Source organism: Panthera tigris, chromosome A1 (genome assembly GCF_018350195.1).
Source record: "Panthera tigris isolate Pti1 chromosome A1, P.tigris_Pti1_mat1.1, whole genome shotgun sequence".
Classification (NCBI taxonomy): Eukaryota; Metazoa; Chordata; class Mammalia; order Carnivora; family Felidae; genus Panthera; species Panthera tigris.
In genome coordinates, this window is record NC_056660.1 from 209,825,386 (window position 1) to 209,846,050 (window position 20,665).

At 39.2% G+C, this 20,665-nt stretch overlaps 1 protein-coding gene across 4 annotated transcripts in view; it reads right to left on the bottom strand.

Annotated features, from left to right (window-relative positions):
* The window catches only part of SPEF2 (sperm flagellar 2), a 184,443-nt gene that overhangs the window by 42,119 nt on the left and 121,659 nt on the right, over nucleotides 1–20,665 (bottom strand). For all 4 annotated transcript variants that reach the window (XM_042996620.1, XM_042996611.1, XM_042996618.1 and 1 more), the window contains 4 exons: nucleotides 17,781–17,928; nucleotides 15,817–15,945; nucleotides 14,581–14,719; nucleotides 11,374–11,603 (listed from right to left, as the gene is read on the bottom strand). In XM_042996620.1, the coding sequence (XP_042852554.1) occupies nucleotides 11,374–11,603; nucleotides 14,581–14,719; nucleotides 15,817–15,945; nucleotides 17,781–17,928 (646 nt within the window). The remainder of the gene's footprint in view (nucleotides 1–11,373; nucleotides 11,604–14,580; nucleotides 14,720–15,816; nucleotides 15,946–17,780; nucleotides 17,929–20,665) is intronic.

Genomic DNA, 20,665 nt, shown 5'->3' on the forward strand with positions numbered 1-20,665 from the left:
AGCCCCATGTCCGGCTCTGTGCTGGGCTTGGAAGAGGAGCCTCTTCCTCTCCCTCTGCCCCTTCTCTGCTCACATGTGCATGCACACACACACACTCTTTCTCTCAAAATAAACAATAAACATTTTTTTAAAAAGGAAAGAAATCATTCATGTTCCTCAATATGAAACTGTAAATAAAATCTATTTTATGAAACCATGAAGAGTCTCTAAGTATTTAAAAATTCTGATAGATATGCAATATATTTCCACTGTCTTTAATAGCTATGGTGCAAGCAAAGTGTTGTAAGATAATAGTTCCAGCTTACATAGGAATTGATCTGGTGACCGTAGTGCGAAAGGTGAAACTATTTTAATATTTGACCTTGTCATTACATATGCCCCAAGGCATATGGCAATATGATCTTCACATAAAATGGGATAACACAAACATAAACTTAGAAATTTTATTCATGGGGGGTGCCTGGATAGATCATTCGGTTAAGCATCTGACTCTTGATTTCAGCTCAGATTTTGGGCCCAAAGTTGAGCTCCATACTCACAGCTCGGAGTCTGCTTAGGATTCTCTCTCCCCTCTCTTTGCCTCTCCCCTGCTTACACGCATGCTCTCTCTCTCTCTTTCAAAGTAAATTAAAAAAAAAAGAAATTGTGTTCATTGATTTAAAAAATACCCTTTTTCAATTTGGCTCTAAGTTAGTTATCTAAAGCAACTGCCATTTAGAATTATCCAGCAAAGATGTTAATTGTATTCCAGGCCTAAAGGAATTCAGATCATAATCATGGCCTAGACACCCTTTGTAATAACTCTGCAAAATATGACATCAAAATGACACCATTGCTTAGAAGGATCTCCTCCATCCATAGAACGTGAACAAATGTGTGGATGTAGAAGTGATCTTAGAAAGGTACAGGAAAACCAATCTTTGGATTTTGGCTTTGTTTGTCTGGTAAGATGCCAAATGCCTTTTACATTTGATGTGAAGACTGGTTACTGTGTTACTTTTAAATTTCAGATTAAAAAGAATTTGTTTTTGCTCTGATGAATGACGAAGTCCACATTTGTCATGTTACTAATCACTTTCATAATGGCTTTCCGAGTTTGATGAACAAGAGGAATTAGGTCTCGTGTCACCAGTTGAAGATGGTGTTCTTGTATTCCATAAGTGGATAGCTTTCCTAGGGTCAAAGTTATTAATGTCTGGAGAGTTCAACTGAATTATCAAGAGATCTGTCATACTTTCAGCCTTGATCGTGGCACGCATTTGTGATTTGGCACGTTTCATCTGACTAAAGCCACGTTCTGCTTCTGCAGAACTTGCAGGGAGCGTCAGTACTAGGTCCACTAATGTCAGGATATTTGGATATTTGTGCAAGTAAACAGAATTCACAAAATCCCAGGTCAATTTGCAGATGTTCTGAAATCTAGGGGGAAGAATAAAAAGTGTAAAAAATTGAGACTCTCATGTTTCATTCAAATATTTATAAAATACCAACTATGTTTACCTAGCATAAATCTCTAATTTCAACATGCTCCATTCAGTGTCCACTTCATCGATTTCCACATTGGCAGCTTCCAGTAGTGGTTCATAGTGGGCAGTCAAGATGGATACCTCTTTTTCTCCAAATTCTGCCATCAATATACGAGAGAAAAAGTCACATACATGAAAGAAACCTACAGTCAAAGAACAACGGTTAGAAGCTGGTGCATATAGGGTACCTTGATTTATCTTTGTGGGCCACAGTTGAAAGCTTCCAATCACAGTAGCCTTCACCACATCTTGGCTGGCATCTCTGAAACAACCTTGCAGCCTCTTGACAAGATGCGTTAAGACCGTGCTTCTCACATCAGAAATGTTTCCCTTTCCTCCCAGGCAGTTACCATGAAAGTGTGTGGCTGAATCTACCTGACGTTCCTTTGGTCCTGGTCTGGGGAGGAAAAGAAAAATCCCCCAGATAAACAATTAAATGAAAAAGCACCTGACAAACAATGTCCCCAGTCAAACTGTCTAGTTTGACAGACCCTCAGACCATTCCCCAATTCCTCACCTTGTTTTATACATTCTGAGCATTTCCAGTGTTGACTCTAATGAGGCAAATACATCAGCAATGGAAGAGTTTCTGTTCTGATTGACACGGGAAAGAATGCTAAGGACATTAATGACATCCACTAAGAAATGGACGAATTTAACAATGTCTGCTTGGAGAAGGAACTCCAGGAGTTCATTGGCTTTCTGGTGACTAGTGTCATTTCTGTCCTCAACTGCCTGTAACATAGATCGGGAAGAGAATAGCCGTTTATCTTTCTCAAGATTATTCTTTCAAATTTCTCAATAAAAATATTCTCTGTCAGTCTGGCAAACTAAAATAGTGTGGTATTTCAAAATGACTTACTGAATGTAGTTGCTGGACTATCGCAGGATATCCCCTGAGAAAGTTCTGGAGGGCTGCCTGTAATCCCTGAAGCCACCTCCTGCCCCCTACTCGAGAAGGCAGCACAGGGCGAAGGTGAAGGCCTTTGAAAGCAGTTATCAGAGAACTCTTGTGGACAGGAGAACTGTGGTAGAAGTAGTAGATGCTGTGAAGAAGGCCTCTGACATCATTGTACAGGGGAACGCTCTGGAAGACCGCCCTGTAAGACAGTTCAAGATGATGTGCAAAGCAGTACACAGTCAGTGCTCGTGGCTGGATTTCTCTGAAGAGCATGGCCACCCCGTTGTTTTCTCCCTCTGAGCCAGGGGCACCATCACTTCCAAAACCAACCAGTTTCTTCGCCCAGTCTTGGTTCGATAGCTTAAGTTGAAGATTTCGCTCTAGAGTTTTCTCGATGGCATTTCTTATTTCCAAAGGATCCTTCTTTTCTACTGTCTGTACCCCAACAATTTGGCAATGCACTTTTCCTGCACATGCAAACTGCACATAGACAAGTTCAGCTTCCTCGGTTGAGCTGTCTGTGATTCCGTCACTGAGGACAGAGAAAAATTTACTTTGTTCTAGTTTCTCTCTTAGATTTCTCCGTTCCACTTCAGCGATAAAATACGTGAACGTTCTTGCTGATTTGTTAGTTCTGAATACTGGGCCAATATCGACACCCTTCATATCATCCAACTTGCACATCCAGATAAAGTCTTTGAGGGGGCGTCCCGTCTTGGCGATAGCATGGCATGATCTGAATAAGTTCTCCATTCTCCCGAGGGTGACTTTGCTCATGGTCGTCACCATGAACTCTGTGGTGGCTCGGTTCACTGGAGAACCACTTGTTGCTTCCATTAGTGAAGCCTTGGCATGGGCCTCACTGAGATGATGTGCATTGAGAAATTCAGTCCTAAAGTTGTCAGTGCCATAAAAAAAACTCACTTGATTTCCCCTTGACTTTACTCCATGCTTACGGCACAGGCCACAGAACATAAGATTTAGTATCTCATCATATATAAGCCAAGGGTATTTTTTAAGCCAGATTTTCAAAAATTGATTATTCCTCTTTGGAAGATGATGGTCAAGCTTCTGCGGGCTTTTCTGCTTTTCAGTGACTCGGTTCACATCGCCTGGAGGACCCCTGCCTTTAAAATAACTCCATGTTGTTATTTTCAGTAATCACCAATCTCTACCTTTAATTTTGGTTAATATCTGCCCCCAACACTTGCTCATTATTTCTGGAAGATGTTACAGCAAATGTTTATGAGTGGGATGTCAGGCATTCTGGTCAGCACTTTAAGTGGCTTATATCATTTAACTTTCATAATCCCTTATCCCTATTTTATAGTTAAGAAAATGGACCAGTCACTTGTCATTTTATAAACAAAAGCACTAGGGCACAGAGAGGTTAATTAATTTGTCTGATGCCACAGTGCTTGTATGTGGGGGAGCTGGGGATCACTAGCAGGCAGTCCTACTCCGCAGCCCCCATGTTTACATCACTATTACAGGTTTCTCATAGCAAAGGATGCTATGTTCTTCTTCACTCTAGAATATGTTTCTCTTTGCATAAGAGGGACATTGTTTTTTGCTGACATTTGCTTCCTGTGGTGAGAAAAAAAATAATAGGACACACACAGCAGCAGGCCTACAAGATTCACCTTGGACATCACTTCCATCCCACCAAAGTCCCACCTTCTCCAGCTGTGTTGTAGCCAACCTGTTCATTTAGCCCAACCTGAAAGGGCTTTAGGCTTTGAGACCCATCCCAGATGGTTTCAAGGAGCTATGCCTCATGACTCAACTCTGTCTTTTCCCCAAAGGTCTAATTTTTGAAACATGCTTGTCGGAGAGTGAAATATATATATATATATATATATATTTCATATATATATTACATATATATAATATATATATTTCACATATATATTACATATATATTTCACATGTATATTACATATATATTTCACATATATATTACATATATATAATATATATATTTCATATATATTACATATATATAAAACATATATTTATGTATTTTTTTTTCTGGACAAAAGGACAGAAGAATTTAAATCACAGAAAGCAAGCTCCTAAAATAGTTTCTCTCTGAAGGCAGGGAGCCTACACCATATATTTATTTCCCTCCTGCAACTTCTGTGACCCTACTGATCATTAGACTATATTGTCCTATTTTATAATCTAATGCAAAAGTGTAATATGTGTTTGTGTAATATTATACTAAAATACCTTATGTCAACATAAAAGCTCAGTGTTTCATTTTGTTTCACTGCTTTACTGTCCTAGGTTGACTGCTCAGCTAGATTTTAAACTCTTTTGCAGAAAGAACCACACTTACTTCCTTTGTGCTCCATAATGGCAAGATGAGTGTGAGCGTGTGGCAGACGTTTCAGAAAATAAACATTCCCTATTGATTTTCATGATCTCATAGCTCTTAACGTCTTTTACTGGAAAACCTTTGACATTGGTCAATCTGCTTCTGCTTTTCTTACCTTATTTGCGTCTAACTTCTATTTGCCTTTTAATCAGCTTTTTGGTAGTTGTTACTGTTAGCTCCATTTTGTTCCCCCGCCAAAATCAAATCCTAAATGTTACTGTTTTCATGGAAAGGGACTCTCCTTGTAGTTGATACCTCCTGACTTCATTTTCATCCTTACACTGTCATTCTCCCACACAAGGCCTTCAGTACCAGGCTGCTGCCTGCTCGACACACACAAATGCTGGTGAACACATGAATGAATACACAAAAAAAGAAGTGAAAGAAGTCTCTCATTGCTAACAGAAAGGACGTGAACTTTTGCTACTGACTTAGCTAGCTTTTACGTTTCTAGCTTTATGAACAGAATTTCCAGAAGGTGTTATCTTGAATTCTGAGCACATACTTTCATTTGCCTAATGCAAATTCTCTGACTTCATGAGAATATGTTTCCTCCTAAAGTTACAGCTGAAACCCTGCCCACAGACAGTTTTAACAGGTCCAAAATCTTCTAGATTTACTACTGCATTTCCGTGATCTGAATCTACATAGCGGAAGGAGTTCACCCACTGAGAGAACCACAGGACATATGGGGGCTACTCCTTTTTGCACCAATCCCTAGATTTTGCCACCTGGAGAGATATCCCTGTTAATAACATCAGTCCTTCTCTATCACCCTTTCTAAGAAATCTTTCTACAGTTTTTGATTTGTGTAAAGTCAGACTAATTTAAGCAGGTTTCAGATTAAAATATGGGGCTTATATCCCTGCAAATATTGGTGCCATATTTGTATAATTTCCTCAGAGACACTAGCTTAGAAAGATCCACAGAACTTTCTAATGATTCCCCCCCCTCACCCCCCACCAGTGCCCTCAGTCCTGTCTCTCTGTTAGTTGAGGCTTGGTAGAGAAACAGAGCAGTATCTGTGGCTCTCTCAGAGTCTCTTTCTCCCTGTAACCCACTCACATCATTGGGCTCTAAATATCTTTGATAATCTTTTCTTGCATGTCCTTTTCAAGCCACTTTGAGACTTCACAATCTGGCCACAAGGTCTTTACTGTCCTCAAATACTGCCTCTTTCCCCATCTGGTCTGTTTGCTGTTCCATGAATATGTCATGCATGCAACCTCAAAATCTTAATGTCTACTCTATTTTCCCCTTTGTCTGGAACACCCTGCCCCTGCTTTTCTTCCTGGAAGGTTCCATTCAAAATTCTCCTCTGGGCTAACCCTTATGCTGACCCACAAAGGCAGCAATAACTACTTCCTCCTTTGAATTCTTGTAAAAACCATGTAGCTGAATGATCTAGCTTAGCCACCACAGACAAGAGTTCTGTTTGTGCTTTCTGTCTCTGAGACCAATCACTGAATCTCTGGGTCTTTAAAAGAGGTTCAAAGGAGGGGCCCCTGTCAGTTTTTAGAACAATATTAGAGTCCTGAATAACTAAATGCTGCTTCCTTTGAAAAAGGGATAAGGGTGTAGAATTTGCTGGACTGTGTTCTCTCTGGAGAGCCTCTCAGCAGAAGCAAAAACAGCCATGAACCAAATCTCTATAGGCATTACATGGAGTACTGATGGGCTTACAAAGAAAAGGAGTTCTTTTGGTTTAAGTGCAGAGGAACATTGCTAAAGTGTTCTAGTTTCAACAGACTCCAAATTGCTTTCATCGGACAAAGACTGTCTTCATGATGTGCTTGGCACTTGATGCTTAAAGACAAGATGTACCTACTCAGAGCTTAATGCAGTACACAAAATGAATGCTTTTGTTTGGGATGTTTTTGGTCCATGGGGGAGCCATAAACCCTGTGGCTTAATTCTATCAGGTAGTGTTTTTTGTTTTTTGTTTTTTTTCTGGAAATGTTCCAGAGTAATGGTGTAGGTGCCTATTATGGTATGTGTACCTTCAGGATATTGAGCTAACATTTTGGATAATAATTAGAAGGGTTTGTATCACTATTGTATAACATTACATATTATATAAAAATGAGGTATTACTATAATTATATAATTAAATCACAATGGCTTATATATTACACTTAAATTGCACATTTTATGTTCCAGGCACTTTCTAAACACTTAACATATATTAATCACTTTAATAACTCATAGCAGCTCCATTGAAATACCCCATTTTCCAAATGAGGAAAGTGAGTCAGAGAGAGGCTAAATAACTTGCCCAAGATCATACTAATCAATCATTTGATGAATGGTGCCACTGAAAAGAACTGTCTGACTCTTCTTATCCTTGGATGGGTCTTCTTACTCATCCAGCCATGGGTAAGAAGTGAATCAACATGGAAATGCTGGGATGGGGCCTGACGCATGGAGCCTGACACCATGCCAACATTGGCTATTGTTATAATTCGGAAGATATTCGCTACATCTCATTCTGTGCTGGGAGTATGCTCGTGGGAATCCCTGGGACAGTCAATGAAAGAATGTCTTGCTGAACCACTGGATGCCTCTTACTTAAGCTGCTCCTAAGAGTCTAAAGTATGGATCTTTGCTGGGTGGCAAGAACAATGCTAGGATGACAAGTTGTTTCATTGTATTTTGCATGATCTTGTATGATGATCACGCATAAGGCCATTTTTCTTTTCTGGCCTATTTGTAATGATCATATCAACAAATGATATTTTATGTCTCATGACTACATTTACCAAAGGAGATTTAGAATCATCACAAGTGGCAGAATTTGACCAGGAAAGGAGTGTTGAATATAAGCATTACAATATATAATGCATTTTCAATTTTTCCATTATCTTTAGCAAGGACTATTTTAACAAAGACTTTTATTTTTCAAGTGGGGTAGCCAATACTCAGCAGAAAACTCCTTAAGCTTTAGTTCTTTCCATTTACATACTGATGCTAGTTACTCATAAGTATTTAAGGTCACTTGTTTTACTTAAGGATTATCCATTTCCCTCAATAATTGTATTTTTGTAGCATAATTAAAAGTTACCAAAGTGGAACTTCGGGCATTATAAGGAGTGGGCATTACCACTCCTTATAAATTTGCTAAGGCATCTTGCTGTGAGCCTGGTAATATGATGACTGTTATGTGCAAATATGTTTGCTTTTTTTCCTAGAGAAAATCCATCTGTTCATCGTATTTTATCATATTTTAGTGAGCTTTAAAGTTGCATCTTAGATACCATAGGTTACCCTGGCATATATGAAGTCGTTTATGGAAATGATCATGTTTCTTGGCTTAAAAATAACGGCAATTTTCAAGTTCAAGGAAGAAATTCTGTAGGATTGCCCATTTAGAAATGTGCCACTAACAGCCACTTGCTCCAAACTGATCACTTCAACTAAGATGGTCTTTGGCAACTGTAGGGGTCCTAAGGTAAATACAGTGGAAAGTACCATGAAAGATTGATTTCCAATTCTCAGAAGGAATATGACAAAAGACTTCACTTAAAAGATGGATGGCGGTGTATCATTTAAGGCACTGAACAACAATTGCAGAGCTGAGGAAGAAAGACTAAAGACAGAGGGTCTTTTGGGGGCTCAGGGAGTTGGGGAGAAGGGTGAGTTGCACTCATTGGGCTTCCTCAGGGAGGGGCAACGTCAGGGTTTGCAGCCTGGCTTCAAAAATGTCATCACAGAACTGTGACTCTGGGGTGCAGAAAATGGAATGGAATGATTCTTATTTTACCTTCCCTTTATGACATTAGCAAGAAAAATAACAATGCGTATGACTTATTGATAGACTACCTGATACTGCACTAAGGTTTTACATGTACTTGAAAAGCAAGCAACAACAGCAACAAATATATGTGTGTGTGTTAAAATAGTATAATTGAGCCAAAAATAAAGAGTTTAAACTGATTGCTTATAGACCATAACTCATTTTGAACCGTGAAGTCTCCCAAATCTCACAGTATTATATAGCCTCGTAAGTTCTGCAGTAACTACACCAGTTATTCTTAAATATGTGTCAATTCTCCAGCTCGGGTGGGTGGAGATGGTTTCCAAGACAGAGAAGACCTCCCCATCTGTTTGTCTGTGGTTCATGCAGTTGGGGAACAAGAGGCAAAGCAGTCTCCTGATTCTTTCCCTGAACATCCACACCCATGCCTCTTATCTGCACACTGTCTAGTGGCTGTTCCTCGAACTTTAAATATTCTGTGTATCCCTGCCATCAAACCACTCTTCTTCCATATCCTTCCTCTGAGGTATTATCCCACCAAATTTTCCCAGACCAACGTCATTGCTCGCTGATCCTCTTTTGCTCTGCATTCTTGAGCACTTTTAAAAAGTTGATACTCTGTTCCAGAAAGAACCTAAATAGAACTTTGTATTTTCTTCTTCATTACTTTTCAAATTACACTCTGAGTCTGTCAGTCAAGTGGTTTTCCTTTTACATCTATTTTTTAAAATGTATATATAACTATCTCCTGCCTCCCCCCTTTCCTTTATTCCCTCTTCCTTCCTCTTTCTACCATACTTTGAAAGCTGTTGCATTCTACCACATTCAGAAAACAAACAAATGTATCAGTTGACATATTTTAGTCCCAATGGTTTCTAGAATTAATCTTCTAAGACATACACATGTCAACTTATAGCTGCTATTTGTTATTTGTTTTTAAACTTTTAGTTGAAATGCAGGCTCTAGACTTGAAGTTGGATCCAAGGATGTACCATGGTTATCATCGTGAATACTAAGGTTCTTAAAAAGGGATTAGAAGTGGTTGATAATTTTCAAAATCCACTTCCACCTACTCACATGCCCACAAATGCTTTTAGTTTTGACCTGCTAATTGGATGATTTCCTTCCCATCACCCTAGTGTAGGATTAAGGCAAATCGTATTTCATATTCAGAATCTTTATACATGCATCTTTTTTAATGTAAAAAATGGTGTGAATAAAATGAAGAGCAAAAGCAAATTTGAAGAAGGAAATATGTAATAAGAGGGCACTGTGAAACCTATACAAAGGGCAAGAGAATGGAATCTGCCTGAACAAAAGAAGGAAGGGATTTCATGGGTTGGGTTTATAAAACTGTGATTTTTTTTTTTTTACACCTGCTGATGGCCACATTTCCTTCCTGCCCAAATATTGCCAGCCAGAGTTGGTACACATCCACAGCTGCCATGTGTGTCTTTATGTATTGAAGGTGTAGACTTGCTCATGTTGATTAGTTGCACTGACATGTAGAGGTTCTCCCAAGGGGCACGTGGTTACACCTGTTTCACCCAGTGGGCTTCGCAAAGAGGTGTTCAGACTTAGAGTAAAGGAATGCCCTTTTAACTACTGAGATTTGATGTGGGTTTCTAGAAATACTAAACTTAAAAAATTTTTTTAATGTTTATTTATTTTTGAGAGAGAGAGAGAGACAGAGCGTGAGCAGAGAAGAAGTGAGAGGGAGATACAGAATCTGAAGCAGGTTCCAGGCTGTAAGCTGTCAGCACAGAGCCTGATGCAGGGCTGGAACCCATGAACTGTGAGATCATGACCTGGGCTGAAGATGGATGCTTAACTGACTGAGCCACCCAGGTGTCCCAAAATACTGAACTTTTAAAGAACAAATGAAATCTAATTACTCTGAGAGTGGAATTGTGTTAGTGCTATTGGCTATTCTCTAGAGAAAAGTAATGATTTTCCTATATGTGGATATTGGAAGATAAAATAAACCTGTTTATGAGAGGTGGCTTAGTTCAGTGAGAAGGGGCAAGAACTTTGAAGAGATCTGGATGACATATGACCATAAGCAAAAACTACTTTGTGACTCGGTGTCCAGACCTATAAAATGGAGAGGAGATGCTAATCCTACAGGACCTGTCTGAATTACCTGTGCTATTAATTGATGGAATTCATTAAAGAATATCTGGGAGTAGAAAGAGCCTGTATTAAAAAAAAAGCCTGTGCAGATGCTATAGAGTCATAATGATAAAATGTGAAGGAAATAAAGAATTGTGTGCATGAAATACTATGTACATGTATATGTGAGCAAATTAATTAGTTAAGCAAATATTTTGTTAACAATTTATTTGTTCTGTTCTTAATCTGTGAAGCACTGAGGAAAAAGGCAAATATGAAAGGGAAATTCTCTCCTCCCTGGTCTCCCTTCACAGATTAGTCAGGGAGACAGAAACACAAACTCATAACCCCAATACAAAGCCTAGACTGGAAGTGTATGCAAAGGCTGTCTCTCTCAACTGCCAGACTAAGTAATACTCAAGTTTACCAGCTTTTGGCCAGAGGCAGGGATGGGCCCAAGAGGAGAATTAGCAGGAACGAGGATCACCACACTGCTAAAGTATTACTCACTGTTTTCCTCCTGTTTGTTTAATTCAGATCTACGCTGTATGAAGCAAACGTGTCATAAACTAGAACAGAGCAAGGGCTCATTTTGGTGACACTCAATCCCAGAGGGCTGATTTTACTTGTGAGTAAGTGATTTCCACCCTCATTAGTCTTATCCTTTTTTGTGCTTTTTCATAATAATTACTTTTCCTACCTTTAGGTGCTATAATTAAGAACTGATCTCGAAGGTTGTCAAGCTGTTCGATGGTCAGGGTGCCATTTTCTTCCTTTTCTACGGGTGGAGGACGTACTGGAGGAGGGGAATCTGGAAAGACTTTTACATCACCATTAATAAAGAAATCTTCTTGGTCTAAATAAAGTTCACTCTGAATTTTTGTCGATGTTTCAATGTGATAGCGAGCTACCTCAGTTAATTTTTCCACACTGAAAATGGAAAAATGAATAGGGTTATCCCCATTAAAAACTACTGGGTTAACAGAATTTGCTTAGTAGACATACACACAAAGTCTACACATCATATAGCTAAGTTAGACAATTCAATCTTCATGTTTAAAAATTCTAATTCTCGGGGTGCCTGGGTGGCTCAGTCGGTTAAGCGTCCGACTTCCGCTCGGGTCATGATCTCACGGTCTGTGAGTTCGAGCCCTGCATCCGGCTCCGTGCTGACAGCTCGCAGCCTGGAGCCTGCTTTGGATTCTGTGTCTCCCTCTCTCTCTGACCCTCTCCCATTCATGCTCTGTCTCTCTCTGTCTCAAAAATAAATAAACATTAAAAAAAATTAAAAAAAATTCTAATTCTCTTCAAATCCATTTTGTAGACAGGCAGAGTATAAGTAAATAGAGATTAGAAATAAAATGCATGCTCAAAGAGCTAATAGTCACATTTTACACAAAGCTGAACAAAAAGGGACTTCATAAAATATGGTTTTATTAATATTAGACCATATTTTACTGTGTAAACAAGATTATATCAAGAGATATATTTCAATCTAAGTATGAACCAGAATAAAGTTATATGGTAGAAAAACCTGTAAAATATAATTGTTAGAACAACACATTTATTTGGAATCAGGATAAATTATAATGTTAATCAAATTTAATACTGGATTTCTAGAAGAGTGGCTTTTCTCTAACTTTATATCAAGGAATTTGATGTTATTGAAGACACAATTGTCAGAATGGACTTTAATAATATATACCCATTGAAATTGCTTTCTATTTTTACAAATAACAATTCCTAGTTAAATCATGTAGTATAAATAGCAATAGTTAGGTGCAGTAGAAAGAGTACTCAAAGCTGAGCTCTCATCCCAGAATTCTCTGTACCCATGAGTCCTTGGTAATTTACGTAAGCTCTCTGAATTTCCTTACCTTTGCATGGAGCTGATAACACATAACTCCATACCTTATGGTTATTAATGTAAAGCCACACAGGGCATGGATTTAAGCTGAACTGGGGATTATAGTTATGGTCCTAATTAAAGGCCATTTCAAAAGCCAGAGAAGTTTTTACACAAGAAGTGTATAAATATTTATACAGAGAAGTAAAACATTACCGTATTACAGAAAGGATTGTGTTTATATTTCGCAATAAAGATTGGACATTATGGAAAAATCCATTTTTAATCTGCTTTTATGTAACCCAGGAACACCAAAATACAGATACTAAAAAATTTTTTTAAATAGTATTAGTTGCTTTCTCTCAAAAGACAACCCTAGATTTCAACTCCAGCATTCTGTGTTGGTGAGTGTCCATATTGCACGTATTATCTAATTAGTTTATGCCTCGTGGTGGTTGTGTGCTGGTGCAGAGGGGAAGGCACTGGATAGCTATTAAGTTTGCAACCTTGAGTGAGAAGGGCCGACAACCGCAGACCAAGACTGAACTAGAACCAAGATCTCAAAATGGGTGTGCACCACCTAGTGGAGGTTATCAGGCATACCCTTCTTATGAATGGGAGGAATTAAAAAGTACCAGGAGAATAAAAAGCAAGATTTGAAGTTCCCAGGGATCGGATAGCTTTCTCTCTCTCTCTCTAGTTTTCTTTTACCACCAGAGTTTTTGCAATAACCAAAACAGAAAGCATAGCTGAACAGTCCTAGTTTTAACTTCTTCTGGCTACATTCAGAGGTCAGATACATACACATAATATATATCTGAGAAATTGGAATACATCTGATAAAAATACGAATTTACTCTTGATGGCCACATGGATGAGAGCTGTGAATCTTAAGAATTAAGAAGACATGTTCTCATTTGTAAGTGGCAGGCAGAGAACAGAACCGAACATCACTGCTCTGTGATGGTAATGATAACTCACTTGGCTATACAGTAGTAAAATTATTTTAAGCCTTACTGTAATAGTAAGGTAAATAAGCCTTACTGCAACCAGGCTGAGTTATGTGTGTGTGTGTGTGTGTATGTGTGTGTGTGTGTGTTACTATATAGAACAACAGATATAAAAATCTAGGCTGAAGATTTTACAAAAGAACTTTCATTATGAGACAAGGATTGCAGAGAACAAACTATAACAACTGTCTTGTAGATGGCACTTGTTTCGGAGAACACTTGACATTTATATTCTATGTAGGTAGCAACTTCTAAATCTTCAGTAAATGTTGATTGGAAACTGTAGTGTTCACAGAATCTAGATCTAGTAGAAACCTCTGGAGTTTCCTGGTTGGAGTCTTTCCTTTTATAGATGAAGGCCACAGGGCCCCAAGCAATTAGGCATGCTGCTAATTTGTGGGCAAGGAAGGAGTCCCCAACTCTCAGAGCATCATGTCTCCTGACTTTCAGTTGAGGGCTATTTCTGCTTTGCTGAGCTGCTTTTTTACGGGAGAATTAAGGGAATAAAACTCTCTGCCCCCCACTAGAGATGAAAAGTCTGAAAAAACCTTTGGAACCCAACAGCAAAGCAGTACTGGGTATTACCCTAACAAGGGAATCAGCCTAAGTGGTAAAACATACCAGTGAATGACTTCTTAATCTCCCATTAATTGGCCCTGACTACTAATGAGCCTGGCATTAGAAAAATGTGAAACATTATCTTATTTCTGAAAAATATTTAAAAATAATGCATAATCTTACCTCGTAAACTAAGGTCCTCATTGAGCAGTGTAAAAACCAAACTCAGAAATGAGGTGCAAATCTGGCTATTACAATAGGACACTTTGATATGCAACTTACTGTTTGAAACAAGCCAATACAAATGCACATGTGATCCCCTAAAAGGTCAAAATTTCAATTTGTAAATGTAACCTACATTTATAAATGCCTAAAAACCTGCCAACTTTGGCCCCCAGGACTTAAAAAAATACATTTTTAAATACACTTCATTAAAATACATTAAAAAATATACATTTTCAAAATACATTTGAAAAGCCATGCAGTATATTACCTGGCCATTTCATTCAAGTACCTCTCACCAAGCCACTTTTCCATGAGTTTATATACATCAACCACCTTTGTTAGTAAATCTTCAAGGAAAGCCAGTGCTTTTGTCTTTATCAGTTCAAGTCGGAACTGTGTGGCTATCTCTATTTAAAAAGAAAATGAGGATTTTAAAATGTATACATGCATTTTTTAACCAACTAAATTCAATTTTAAACCAATCATACTTCAGTTTGTCCAGATGTAGGTGCACATTTAATATACGAGTATAGACAAGTAATACCTGATCTATGTCATTGAGAAAAAAATGTAATGTATGGTAGGGTCATTTGACAGTTTATTTAAACCAAAAGTATAAACTGAGATTTACATTTTATTGCACTTTATAGCAATATACTCTTTGATAAATTGGAATGGGAAAACACAAATAGATAATTTCTGTATTTCAAAAAAAAGGAAGGTACAAAGTCTCTTGATAATCTCCCTACTTTTAGAAACTTGGGATAGCAATGCCATTGTACTTTGTTAGCACTGGAAAAACTAGGGTAAAACCCATGTGTCCCAGGGCTTATGGCTGCCCCTGGCACACACTATCCACAGACGTGGATTTTACTTCTGAAATAGTTTTCCCATCTTTCTTCTTTGCTTCTTCTACCGCCACTGGCCTAATTTGCTAAATATTCTGATTTTTTTTTTGAAGTCCATTTTTAGTTGCATTATATGACAAATGGAAGAGACAGAAGGAGAATATGTCTTGTAAAATCATTGTTATCTACAGAAAAGGAGGCTCTTGAACATTATTGATTCATGACTGGCTCTTCTTGGCCTCTGTTCCCAAGAACTCACTTTCAGGGCCTGTTAGCCTTTAGTTAGCATTTATTTTCCTAGTGAGAGGCCTTAATTATTCTTAGCATATAAAACCACCAACACACGTGGTCCTAAGCCTTCTCACACTGACTCTAACATATTCTTTTTGTTTCTGTTCTTTGAGATTCTAATTATTGCTGGTGTTCTCCTAACCCCTTCCCAAATTTTCTTTGTTTCTTTTTGAGATCCCACCAGACAATTATAGAACAGTCAAATCTAGCCCTCGTGTGGTTTTATGAAAACAACCAGCTAAATGTTGTATTTTTCCATTGCTTTGCTTTGTGTTCTAGACACAACTTGAGCCAATCATGGGCTGTTGGTCCTACTGGTCTATTTTCCACTGAAAAGTATCATCTTGGTTCTTTTCAACTTCTACCTTCAAACTGCAGGGCAGCAAGGTGTTCTTCCTTGATTTTGAGCATCAGTTCCTTTTTCCTTTCCATTTCGGCAGTCTGCTCTGGTGATACTGTCACGGGTGTGGCTTCTGCTATTGGTGGCGATTTACCTAAAAGGACAGTGGAAGGTGCCGGCATGCAAGTATCCACACAGCTACTCAGATAAAATGAGAACAAAGAGAAATGTGCGGGTCTGTAGTAAACCTCTTGTGATTTGCAAAGGACCAACCCTGGCCCTGACTGTGAGTTTGAAATATTGACCTTTCCTTGAGAATTCTCCAGGTGGCATCTCAGCTAGATGCATATAAAAATGCCCCATTTGTGTAGCATCATGGGAAAATGAAGTGGTACTAGATTCCAAAGAAGGCGTGATTCAGAGCCTGGGGACAGAAATTAGCAAACCACAACATAGCATGGATGCCATTAGTCACTTGCAAAAGCACCGCTCCATACAAGGCACCAGTGTGAGCCAAGTGTTTCCCAGATCCTCATCAAGAAAAGACCAGGGAATAACCTCCGGAAGATATGGCTGAAATGAGGCTCATGGTCAAGAATCTGTAATCTACTGAACAATCTTTTCAGTAGCACTTACCTACAAGTACTTCAGTGATTACGTAAGAGAATTAGAAAATAAGCATTTGTCAGCATTTGTCAGAGAATTTGCCCTTGCAAAATGGCAGTGTGATTCCAGCTGAAGGCCCCATTCACGTGATTCTACTTAGTGCAGTAAATCTGTCTTGAAGGTCTGACCCCAATGGGTTCAAATCTTGTGAAGAGGAGATAATTGTAAACAAAGAAACTGTAATAAAATGTAACGGCAATAGTAGATGTGTGTATTAAGTTACAGGTGAAAGAACACTTAATCTTGCTGGATTTCTGTTTTATCGTCTGTAAAATTAAGGGACTTGACTCAGCCATTTAGCCATTAAGGTAAACTGAAGCATGTCTTTCAAATGCTGCTTATTTCTTTCATTTCTACCATCTGAGATGGACCATGTGGTGTGTTTTTTTTACGCAGTGCTATTCTTCTCTTTACTTCAATGTCCCCCCCCACCCCCCGCTCTCCCCGCCCGCATCCTCAGTGCTTCCATCTCACTCCTGCTCAGGATTGCTTAAATGTACTCTGGGAAGTGCTTCCCTACCCCTCAGATGGAGTAGGTGACCTTGCTCTCAAGGTCACCTGTACCTTCCCAACTAAAGAACAATGACTGGTCAAATGTCTGTCTCTGCCGATAGACTAGATTTCCATCAGGGCAGGGACTGTGTTTTTGTTCTTGTTCAAGTTCATCATGGTGTCTTTAGCACCCATCATGGTGTGCTGCTAGCAGGTGCCTAACAATCATGTCATGTCATGAGCAACTGACTACGGAGGTGACTTCTGCTCACATATTTCTGTCTCTTCCTCTCTTGCCTCAACTTACCTTAAATATGTACAGGTGGGTAATGTTGGTGGCAGAGTTTATCCCCAAGGTTGACGGGAGGTCTCTCCCAGCCCAAGTTTTCTCTCACTTCTATTTTCCATCATGTCTCCAAGACAGAGATTAGGCAGGAGGCCTCCAGGAGAGAGGTACTTGCTTACATTAAACCAGAAACCTGAATTCAACCTGAAACTTACATCCACATAATCACTTTTCACCCAAACTTGTCTCGGGTACTGCAGCCCCATTGAGCACACTTTTCAGATGACATATTGTCATCCTGGCGTTCTTCTAGCATGTTCCAAACTGTTTTTGAGGTTTGTTTTATCTTGGAGACACTTGACTATTTGGATAAACAAGTTAGGTGAGACAGGTACATGGTATGATCAGCCAGCCGACACCACAGGAGCCTGAGTCTCTAAATTAAACCTAACAAACAGTAGCTTTAATGTGTCTGCTTAAATGTTTGTGTTCTACCAAGGAGAGGCATAAGCATCCACAGTTTTGGATGCTAAAACCAGGAATACCTTTTGCTTTTTTGTCTGCCTTTTTTTTCCTGGGCGGTTCATTTTTGACTTTTTTATTTGTACCCATCTGAGGAGATTTTTCTTTTGTATCTGTTGGCTGGTTTTCCTTTTCTTCTTCCATGAGCCTCTGATGAATTTCAGCAGCCACCTGGTTGTATATGAGCAATATTTTAATTAATGCAACACTTAGGAAATATGGTACCTGTTTGGATTTAGTCATCACTCAATTCCACTGAAGCCTCATTCTATTGCAAACAATCATGCCATGTATTCAATCTTTATGGAAAACACACTTTGGTGTCTGTGACAGTGTCATGGTTACGCTTTTAAAAAGCTTCCTTTTTAATCTCAGACTCTATGGATTTAGCCCCCTCCCCACTTCCCATTCTTCCAAGTTCCTGTTATCTCTTGGCCTTCAACCCAGGGCATTCTCCTGTATCAATGTTTCTCATCTTTTATTATTATTATTATTATCATCATCATCATCATCATCATCATTATTAGACTCCCCTACAGAGTTCTAAAGACAGATTTTCCTAATAGCCTCCTCCATGAAATTTTAATGTTCCAAAGTGTATCTATGTATTTATGCATACTTGTGCTTTATACATAAAATGGGTGAGAATTTCTCACCCCACCCCCCAACCAAGTTTTGGGAATGCATGTCCTATATTGATTGGGCTCCCAGACACTTGGATGCTGGGCTTCCATTCTACTCCAACACCAGCCTCATCCAGGAAGTGCTCATGAGAATGACCTGTCCTGCAGGCTAGCATCCCTTCTAGTGTCAGCTTCCTCCACTCGGGGCACACTCAGCCTCCAGCCAACTCAGCAACCCCTCCTTTCACTTGCACAGTGTCCTGCTTTGAGAAGTTAGTTGTGGGGCCACCCCAGAAGAGCCGAGGAATGGGGAGGGTGGGTGGGGTGCTGTTGGGTCCCGTCCACATCTCCTCTGAGGCTCTGTGCTTCAAGCAGCAAGAATAACTTGTCTTGGGGACATGCCTGCAGTTTCAAAGGCCGGACCTTATGAAGTGAATCCAGCTGCCCCTGGAGAGGTGAAGAGCACTTAGGGGTGTAGCCCTGAGAAAGGAGAGTGGGGAAAAAAGACTCCCGAAAGGGAGAAAGCAAACCTGCACACACCAAGGTGGCAGGAGCAACATATGGTTGAAAACCTTAAAGCCTCAATAAAGCAGTTGGTGACGAAACGGGGGTCACGACAATTTATTTATTAAAGTGCTTACTGTGTCCAAACCTGACGTTATCTCTGGGGAGGACCGAGCGAGGGGCCAAGATGAGAAGGAGGAAGTTGCTTGGAGGTGAATAGAAAGATGAATAAGGCACAATCTCTCCCCTCAATGACGCTTCGTCTTGGCAAGATACACCAGCCAGTGCCTGCTCAGCCAGAATTCCTGCACACTTCCCACCCCAGGGCTTGGCGTATTACTGTCCCCAACTGTTCTCTGAATGTGAAGTGTTGCCCAATCTTCCAAATGGGCTTTAAGCAGGTTCTAGCACCTGCTGTGCTCATAGAGGATGCCAAGGAAATGCTTATTAATAGATGGAATTTCTTCTAAAATAATCATATTCCACAGAATATACCCACAGCTTCCTTAAGATCAGTGGAGCCCTGGAGAAATAGTGAAAGGTTTCAGAGAACAAGGTTTCAGTGTGTGTGTGCGTGTGTGTGTGTGTGTGTGTGGTTTTAATTAGATGCCCTTAATCCACAAAAATGGATTTCATGATATCTACTGTACTTTCAAATTCTTGGTAAAGCTGAAAGCAGACTTGTTAACATCCCCCCACTAAATTGCAAGCAATTCATTTTTGAATTTGTTTTTGCAAAGCACAGTAAGTTAGCAATTTTCTTTAAAATTGGATGTTTCTCCTTTATAAACAATCTTGTGGTGGTGGTGGTGGTGGTGATGGTGATGATGATGATGATGATGATGATGATAATTATCATCATCTGCATATTTTTGGTCCATTTCCCTCAAAGACCTCTGGGTCTCTTTCAAAAATTAACATAATTCACAATACATCCAGCAATCTACCTGTAAGCCCAAAGAAACTCTAGAAATAATGTCTTGACATTGTGGGTGTTAAATATGACTTGTTTCTTTGAAATCATTGCATACCTGCTAATTAGAAGAAAGTTTTTCTGAAAATTAACATAGCACACTAAATGGGTAGCCCTTGGTAAAATTGCTATGTAGAAAAAAAGCCCGTTTTAAAGTGCTCTTATTTCAGCTGTGTTAATCTCTGCTGGTACCGTTTTCCCTGCAAGTTTGCCGAATCACGCCTGTCTCACTTGAAACTTAAAATTCGATTAAGGTCATGTAACATCAATGCCAAGAAAATCCATTAGAAACATAAAATCAGGATTCAAATATAATTATTAGGAATACTAATTAGATTAGTAATTAGTAAACTTTTCTCCTATGCTTTCTATGTGGTTTTTTAAAGTCTGCAAGGGGGGCGCCCAGGTGGCTCATTTGTTTAAGTGACCAACTTCTGCTCAGGTCATGATCTCACGGTTCGTGGGTTTGAGCCCTGTGTCCGGCTCTGTGCTCACAGTTCAGAGCCTGGAGCCTGCTTCGGATCCTGTGTCTTCCTCTCTCTGCCCCTCCCTGCTCATGCTCTGTCTTTCAAAAATGAGTAAACATTAAAAAAAATAAAGTCCATAAGAAAATTGTACAATTTTCAATAAATTTTCTAACGTCATGACTTACTATATTTACAATTTCTAAAACACTTCCGTATATATTATTTCACCGGATCTTTCAGCCATTCAAGAGCAGAAAAGTGTGTGGAATGTCTCCTATGTTACAGATAAGGAACTGAAGGCTAAGATAGGCTAGGTAATTTCTGTAAAATCACACAACCGA